General features: G+C 35.6%; 1 protein-coding gene across 1 annotated transcript; it reads left to right on the top strand.

Annotated features, from left to right (window-relative positions):
• Window positions 1-7,014: 7,014 nt before the first annotated feature.
• LOC125777621 (piggyBac transposable element-derived protein 4-like) lies at window positions 7,015-9,090 on the top strand. Its single transcript, XM_049452706.1, has 2 exons — window positions 7,015-7,312; window positions 7,485-9,090. The coding sequence occupies exon 2, from the start codon at window positions 7,486-7,488 to the stop codon at window positions 9,088-9,090; it is 1,605 nt and encodes a 534-aa protein (XP_049308663.1). The 5' UTR covers window positions 7,015-7,312; window position 7,485.
• The last annotated feature ends 311 nt before the right edge of the window (window positions 9,091-9,401 follow it).

The following is a 9,401-nucleotide window of genomic DNA, read 5'->3' as shown; positions in this document are numbered from 1 at the left end:
TATTGGTCCACTGTAGCAGCCCTCGTATTAATAGAAAGATTGGTAAATAGTTGGTACAATATAAAGCATTACGTACTGCTTCTACATTAAGGCAGTAAAATCCTTTCCGGTGTATGACAAGTGAGAGAGGAGTAGTGGCGTCTGTGCTTGAGGGTGAAACAATCCCAAAGTGGGTACAATCGATTGCGCCGATTGTGCCTTTGATCCCAAATTTCGTGTAAAATCTTTAGGAGAAAATTTATTTATTTATTTTTATTTATTTACCTTACCCCTTCTTTGTATCTGAAATATCCTGCGCACTTGAAGGGAAATCTCACATCCACAATTAATTTCGAAATACAGTGCAGAGCTCTAGGCACAGAGGACTGGCTCATAGATAGCATATGTATAACTATTACCAACGCATTTTTGGTAAGAGTCATGCCCGTAAAAATACAAACACGCCAGGAACCGCAGATCAAAAGATATACTCGACTTCTGCACATCAGTATAATGTTAAATATACATATCTTGATATGTATGGATAGAAAAAAATCACAAAATGTATTCACTTTAAAATAAATACATATACGCGTCGTAATTTAATAGAACTAGGTGTATGTAAACTTTATTGGTCCACTGTATATATGTACGAGGGCTGCTATATATATTTCTGGCCTAGGCAACACTAAGTGTTGCCAGGTGCAATCTGACATTTCCATTGGAAAGTTTGACATTTTTTAGCATAACACCACTCAGAACGTTTTGACATTTAAGCGTGAATTGTTTTATTTACAGGGAATTAAAAAGTTCATCTCGGCCAAAAAGTGGAATTAACTCGTGAACATTTTCGTGCGATCATTTTTCACAACTTTCGACGTGGATTATCACGACAGGAGTGCATCGATGAACTAAAATCTTTGTATGGCTATGAAGCACCATCCTTTAGCACATTGAAAAACTGTTACAACGAATTCAATCGTGGCCGACGCTCGCTCAAAGACGAATTCCGTGAAGGTCGTCCAAAAACAGCCGTTGTGTCAGAAAACATCGATGCCGTACGTGAACTGATAATGCAAGACCGTCATGTAACATACCTTCAGATAGAGGCATGCCTATGCATTTCTCCCACTAGCATACATTCGATATTGCATGAACACCTGGCCGTAAAAAGGGTTTGTTCTCGTTGGATCCCGGCCAATTTGACAGGATTGGTGTAAGGAAATGCTGAAAAAATACGATCGCGGTGCTTCAAAAGACGTTTATAAGATCGTCACAGGTGACGAATCATGGATCTATGCGTATGAGCCCGAAACAAAACAGCAATCGACCGTGTGGGTCTTCCAAGACGAGCCAAATCCAACGAAAATTGTTCGTGGAAGAAGCACTTCGAAGCAAATGGTCGCCTGTTTCTTCGACAAAACTGGTCATGTTCCGCTTAAGCAACGTAGGACGGTCAATTCTCAGTGGAACACCACCATTTGTTTGCCTGAAGTCTTCGGAGAAATTCGAAAAACGAACAAGAGAAGACGAATCATTGTGCATCTGCCGTACAGCCCTGACTTGGCACCCAATGACTTCTTTTTATTCCCGCACATCAAGAAAATAATGCGTGGTCAACGATTTTCGTCGCCAGAAGATGCTGTTGAAACATTCAAAAACCATGTTTTGGAGGTGTCTCAATCGGAGTGGAAAAAGTGCTTCGAAAATTGGTTTGAGCGCATGCAAAAGTGTATAAATCTTGATGGATAATATTCTGAAAAACAATAAAACCACTTTCGTTGATAAATATATAGCAGCCCTCGTATTAATAGAAAGATTGGTAAATAGTTGGTACAATATAAAGCATTACGTACTGCTTCTACATTAAGGCAGTAAAATCCTTTCCGGTGTATGACAAGTGAGAGAGGAGTAGTGGCGTCTGTGCTTGAGGGTGAAACAATCCCAAAGTGGGTACAATCGATTGCGCCGATTGTGCCTTTGATCCCAAATTTCGTGTAAAATCTTTAGGAGAAAATTTATTTATTTATTTTTATTTATTTACCTTACCCCTTCTTTGTATCTGAAATATCCTGCGCACTTGAAGGGAAATCTCACATCCACAATTAATTTCGAAATACAGTGCAGAGCTCTAGACACAGAGGACTGGCTCATAGATAGCATATAACTATTACCAACGCATTTTTGGTAAGAGTCATGCCCGTAAAAATACAAACACGCCAGGAACCGCAGATCAAAAGATAACTCGACTGCTGCACATCATGCGGCACCAATTCACCTATAAGTTCTTTACATAGCGATTTTGGGAATCGAAATGTATTTATAAATGTTGTGACTTGCTTTTGTCTCGTAAACCCTTCAAAATTTTCCTCCTCCCCCCCGATTCCTCCTCCTCAACAATTGCCACCTACACAAAGAACAGTTCCTCCATGCTAGTTATAACACTCAAATATTTTTTACAAAATGTTAAATGAGAATAGGGCTGTAAATCTGACCATACTTTCTTAGAAGATAATTCACAATAAAATTATATTTTTACCCTTAAAAATTTTACACAAATCGTCATTTAATTTATAGGGTGAAGTCGTTGTTAATTAGTTGCACGCATCTGTACATATGTTTCAAACTTTACAAAAAATTGAAATGTCAATAAGTGCGCCAATTTTCATAAAGTTGGTGACTTTGTGCGGTTCAGACGTATTTTTTCAATCGTAATTTTAAAGAGTGCCGAAAAATGCCGAAATTTCGAAAAGGTCGCATGCGCGGGTGTGAAAGTACCAGCGGTGGGGTATTCCAGTTGTTTAGTTTCCCAAATGAATGGGAAAATGGGCTGAAAAGTGGAGGGAGAACCTGAAAATTTCTCCCACCCACCACTTTCCAGCCACCAACTCATTCATACGTATATTTAAATGTTATATTATTCATATTTTTTATTTATGTATATTTATATTTATTTGCAATTCCCAATTCCCAATTCCCAACCCAATTATTTGAACAGGCACCTCCATTAAAAAGTTGCTGCGTTAGCAACTGAGCCGGTGGAGAAAAATTTTTCAAATTTCCTAAAACGGAAGTTGCTAGGAATAATTGGGTAAAGGCCTGCAATCTTCAGTTACCATTAAGAAAAAATTTATATATACAGTGGTGGACAAAAGTCTACATACACCACCTGTTTTCTTCGATGTGAGAGTACAAAAACTTTTTAGAAAAATGTGTTGATACAGTTTTATTCTAATCTTCTTTCTAATAGCAACAAACTTAAAAAATCCGTTAATTAATATAAAACTACAAGTTTATGGAATAAAAACTCAAATATTGTGTTGACAAAAGTCTACATACAGTACAAAAATATCTTAGTTCAGTGCGAAAAACTTTACAAAATACTAGTTATTAAGACGTTTTGGTATTTATTTGGGTCCCCATTGACATCTATAACTGCTTGAAGATGCCGTGGCATTGATTCTGCTAAATTTGTCAACGCTGCAGATGTAATGCTGTTCCAAGGTTCCAATATGCGCTCTTAGAGTATATCAGAGCTAGAAATTCGGCGCTTTCTAATTCTACGCTCCAAAATCTCCCAGACATGTTTAATAAAATTCATATTTGGACTTTGAGGTGGTTAATTGCCTTGGAGTATAATAAAGCAACCAGTCCTTAACAATTTGCGCCGCATGCATCGGATCGTTATCTTGTTGAAATATCCAACAGGAACCGAGCCCTAAATTATCCATCAAAGGCCTCAAATTATGTCCCAACAGAGACTTATACTGATAACCGTCCATTTCATCTTCAATAAAGTCCAACTTTCTAGCTCCAGAGGCCGCAACAGCTCGCCAAACCATTGCGCTGACGACACCGAGCTTCACAATTGATACTACGTTCTTCGGTTCAAGCGTGGCGTTAGTTTTCCTTCAAATTTTAGCTCTTTCATCACTACCAAAAAGGGTGAATTTAGAATCATCTGTAAATGAAAATTTTTTCCAAAAATCCATTTCCTTTTCTTTGTGTTTTTTGGCGAACTTTAAACGAAGTTTCCGGTTTTTTCAATAATAAAACGTTTCTTCCGTGGTGTTCTACTGTGGAATCCGTTATCGTTTAGAGTTTTTTTTTTTATTGTTCTTGGTTGGATACTCATTTGTGACGTACTTACTATGCGTTCGGCTAAATTTGGAGCATTTACTTTTGGATTTTGGTCTACTTCGTTGAGAATCAGGCTGACGTCTCTACGAGATTGTTTTTTTGAGCGTCCACTGCGCGGTTTATTTTCGTTGATACCATTATTTTTAAAGTTTTTTAGAATTGTCTGTACTGTTGCTCGACTCAAGTTAAAAATTTTAGAAATTTCACCACATGATTTTTTTCTTTTCTTTCTTTTATCACCAAATTTCTTACATCAAATGATATTTCATTTCGCGGAGCCATTATAGCTATTGAAATGTTTAAACCACAACTAAATTCAATAAATATCAAACAATAAACATATTGAAATAAAAGAAAAAGGCTAACGTTACCTTACTGTTAATATTACAATGTACAAAGTATGAGATTTGAACTGTATGTAGACTTTTGTCAAAGCAATTTTTGAGTTTTTCTTCCATAAATTTGTTGTTTTATGTTAAATAATGAATTTTTTAGTTAATTGTTATTATAATAAATATTAGAATAAAACTGTATAAATACATTTTTCTAAAAACTTTTTGTACTCTCATATCAATGGAAATAGGGGGTGTATGTAGACTTTTGTCCGCCACTGTATGTGAAAGACATTCTCACAAAAAAGATGTATGCTCGCACCGAATTAGAAATGAAGCTCTTCCTGTGCAAAATTTAGAGCTCGACGAAAGTAGCCAGCAGTCATCGCAGTGGGTTTTGCCGCCGGTTTTAAAAACATATGTATGATTCTACAAAAACCGAGAATTTAGAACCTAATGATATGTTATTTTAAGAGATTGGAAATCCAAAACAACAAAAAAACTAAAGAGCTGAAAAGGAAAGTTTTCTTATTGACAAGAAAATATCAAGCCTTACAAAAAACAAAAATAAAATTAACAGGAGATGCAAATGAGCATGCAATTACATTCGCAAAGATGATTGTAAAGAAAAAGAACTCCTACAACGAAAAGGAGAAAGCAATGGCATTGTGGTTTGCACTGCCTCACAAAAAACCACTTTTGCGTTGGCATCCGATCCGGTATGTCTGCACTGGTATCGACGAAAAAGTTTTGAACAATTTAAAAAAATTTGTTCAAGACATGAAACCTGAAGAACGCAGCTCTGAGAGAATATATACATATGATGTTTGACTATTGCTATTTAATAAAATGCATGCGCAATATGATCCGTAAATGTGACACTGAAACGCAAGATGGGCTGGCATCGTTTAAAGTTATTCAAAGGCCAGGCGAATGTTAATTTTAAAATGGGCAAAAAATCAACATGTTCGCATGTATACCCCGGAAGCTTGGAGAAAATGTCGGTGTCAAGAGCTACACAAGTATTTAGTAATTCGGTCGCCGCGGCCATTGACCATTGACATGGGACATGAGCATTTAAAAAAATGCGCCAAAGCAACCCAACTGCTGGTGAAAAGGATGAATGATCTGTTCGACGAAGACGGCCAATACAAAGAGATTGTGTTCAAAAAATTAACAGGTTGGGAGATCACATCCTTTGCATAAAAAATATAAAAAAGCCTAACATCCAAATATTGTGTCAAGACTAATTTGTTTTTATGATAAATGCAATGATTGCATTGAGCGGCGATATATTCGATGAATATTCGAATTTATTATTTATACTCTTAGGAGGATGAACCAGGATGCATTGGAAAACTTTTTTTTTTATAAAATTGCGTAACTTTATTATCCAATAATCATCCATCAGCACACGAGATGCAATATATTGCTGCAAAGCTATTGTCCATGCACATATTGCAACGCAACTTCTCACAAACTGGCAGCAATTGCGAAGAAGACGACGATGCAAACCTTGACTGGAATATTGGCCAAGAAGACGACCTGAAAGAAAATTTAAAACCGTCTGAGCAACTTGCCGTGGAACAAATATGTATTCCAGATGAGCACTCTGCTGAGACTGTAAAAGCCGAGAAACAGGTTCGTCGCTTTTACACTGGATATGCCCTAAACCAGAAGGTGTTATATAGACTAAAGTGCGAGAAATGTGCCCTTTTAATGCGAAAGAGTGATAACTCTTTGGAAGCTCATCGGAAGCCCTTATAAGGTCAAAAATTTATAAAGGATCAAATGACCTAAGGCTGCTTAATCGCGATGATAGAGTTTTCTAAATAAACCGCCTTCAAATAAGCTGGGTTGGAGATTGTCTGGAACATAGGCATCAATTTTTAGATTTCCTCATCACAATTTTACTGTTTAAAAATGCAAAATAGCTGGCACACCAACAGGAAGAGCTTTTCGAAAATGAAGTGAGGGTGAGATACTATAATAAAAGACAAAAATTAAAGAAACTCGTAACGCAGATTGTAGGCCATATTTAATTCTTCTAGCAACTTCCGCTTTATAAAAGGTAAAAAAAATATGTATATGAAATAAAAGTACATTAGTCAAATAACTAAAACACATTTCTCTCTTTTTAATTTCAGATTCTTCAATAACTAATAATATTGTTTATTTCTTTCAGGGTAGAATTAAGTTGTAAATAGTTTGTAGTACTAGTTTTAGTATTAGTTATTGCTAGTTAGTGTTAGCAGTATTTGTTACGTAGTACACGTGAGACAAGCTTTGAAAAAAGCTGGTGAAAAAGACCTCATCTTTGTTGATTAGGTTGTGTGAGAATTTGTGGTTGTAGGTAAAAAAATTCTGGAAATCGTTTTTTATTAAAATTATATTCTCTTAATAAGCTGATATATGTATGTATATTTCTAATAAAATGAATTTTCTTTTTATTTTCCATTGCAGTTTTTTAACCTTAGAACCGTGACATAGCTATTCAACTTAGTCTCGTGACTTGGGCACTCAGTGCCCAGTAATGTAGTTATTTTGTATGGAAATTGAGGCTTTTTAACCCTTTCACTACCATGGGGATCATGCATCCCAAGAGAAATTTAAAAAATCGTCAAAAATACAATTCAAGCTCAATTTAGATAGGAAAAGGTCCCATTGGTAGTTTACAGTATTTTTCGTTCAATATCAGCTGATTTGGTTTCGTTCAATAACTGTACTGCCTTTTATTGCAATTAACCGACAGCAACCTTCAGTGAATGTGCACGTGTTTGCCTATTTGTAAATGTATAAAAGTGTTTCTGTTTACTAAATTAATTTGAGTGAATAAAATAAGTGTTTTTCAATATAATAAGGTGAGTTCGCAACAAAATGTTGTAAATAAATTCGTTTATTTGGGGTTTTGTCCAGTTGGGATATATGATCCTATTGGAATTGTATAATTCAAATAAGCGGGACACATAATCCCATTGGTATACATTTCCGAAATGGAAATATTCATAGAATTTATATCTTTCAATTTTACAGAATGAATAATAGAAAAAAATCTGCCAGAAATATGAGGGAAGACGACATTTTGGCGATTATCAATTCCAGCGACTCTGACGTAAGTGATTTTAGTGCTTCTGACTCAGAGTATATTCCGGATTCCGAGAACGAAGTAGACGAGTCTCCGAGCGAGGATGATGAAGTAACGGATATTGATAATGCAATAGTGTTATCCAGTGAAAGTTCCAATCTTCCAGTAGTATGGGGAGAACCATCAGTTTTATTTCGTCCTCGCTTTTCTATCACTGAAGACTTTGAGCCCATTCTGTTGGCTCAAATTTCAAGGAATGCAACTGAGTTCGAAGTCTTCAAATGCATTTTTCCAGAATCATTATTTATTTTTATCGCGCAGTGCACAAATGAACGATTGAGCATTCTAAAAAAACAAAAAAGTTATAATATTGCACCAACTGATGCATCAGAAATTAAAATTTTGTTGGGCATTACGCTTATAATGGGTTATAATCAACTTCCAGACATTTCTGATTACTGGTCCCAAAATGAATCCATGGGAAATGAGTACATAAAAAAGGCGATGTCGCGAACTCGTTTTCAGGCCTTAATGTCAAAATTATATTTTAACTTCCCTGAGAAACCTGAAGCAGCATCTAAGCTTTATTATATAGAAGAAGTTACCAATTGTTTGAAATATACGTTTGTCAAAACTCGTACCGATAGTTTGCGTCAAAGCATCGATGAGTCCATGGCAAAATTTAAAAGTCGATCTTCTCTAAAGCAATATCTTCCGATGAAGCCGACTAAACGTGGCATAAAAATTTGGCAAAGGTGTGATTCTAAAACTGGTTATACATATGATTTTAATATTTATGCGGGTAAAGAGGAATGCTCAACATTATCAGGAACTTTAGGGGAGAGAGTCGTTTTTAAATTGTGCAAAACTATTCGAAATCCGGATACTGTGTTGGTTTTTGACCGTTTTTTCACCTCATATAATCTGATGAAAACTTTGCCATTTGCTTGCGTAGGAACATGTATTCAAAATAGAAAGAACTTGCCAACCATTAGTGACCGTTTGAAGAAAGGTGAATGTAAATTTTGCATTAGCGAAACCGGTATAATGGTAGCAAAATGGCAGGACTCACGTGAAGTTATTGTTATGAGTAACTGTCATAGTCCTACAATGTCCATAGTCTTCAGAAAGCAAAAAGATGGTTCAAGGGTTGTTACTAACTGTCCTAAAGCATTGGCTTTCTATAATGAGAACATGGGAGGAGTTGACATATCTGATCAAAAGGTTAAAACTTATGAACAGAACAGAAAATCAAGCAAATGGTGGCGTAAAGTATTTTTCAAGCTTTTCATGACATCTATTGTAAATGCCCATATTGTTTATCAGGAAAATATCCACAAAAAGTTTCAACTGAAAAATTTTATTGTTCCACTCGCAGAACAGCTCATTGCGCAAGGAAGAGTTGGGACAAAAGTCAAAAGGACATCTACAACAAAAGGACCCAGGTCAAAAAGAGCAAAAAAAATGTTAAACGTGGGAGATCATATGCCAGTAAAAGGTGATCGCCGCAGACGCTGTGTTTTATGCACCTCAATAAAAAAAGAAAAACCATAAATAAATAAAACTTAAATTGAGTTACAAATAAAAACTAAATTTTATTATTCTCAAAAAATTATACCAATGGGATATATAGTCCCAATTAATACCGTGTAAATATACCAGTGGGACATATTATCCCAGGACATATCTTCCTTCTGAAGGATACGAAAAAAAAAATTGTTTTATTTTTCTCTTTTAGAAGATTATATCCATCCGAAAAAACGACCTAAATTTTTTTAACATCGCTGCGTATAGTACGGTAGTGAAAGGGTTAAGACATATTTTTCATATAATCGACAATATTTCGCTTGTTAATGCAAATAATT

Source organism: Bactrocera dorsalis, chromosome 3 (assembly GCF_023373825.1).
Source record: "Bactrocera dorsalis isolate Fly_Bdor chromosome 3, ASM2337382v1, whole genome shotgun sequence".
In the NCBI taxonomy this organism is placed as follows: Eukaryota; Metazoa; Arthropoda; class Insecta; order Diptera; family Tephritidae; genus Bactrocera; species Bactrocera dorsalis.
The sequence above is the reverse complement of the archived record's forward strand: the minus strand, read 5'-3'. Positions and strand labels throughout refer to the sequence as shown.

Bases quoted from the DNA above. Each gene is read 5' to 3' on its own strand.
- LOC125777621 (XM_049452706.1), top strand. From the start codon at position 7,486: ATGAATAATAGAAAAAAATCTGCCAGAAATATGAGGGAAGACGACATT.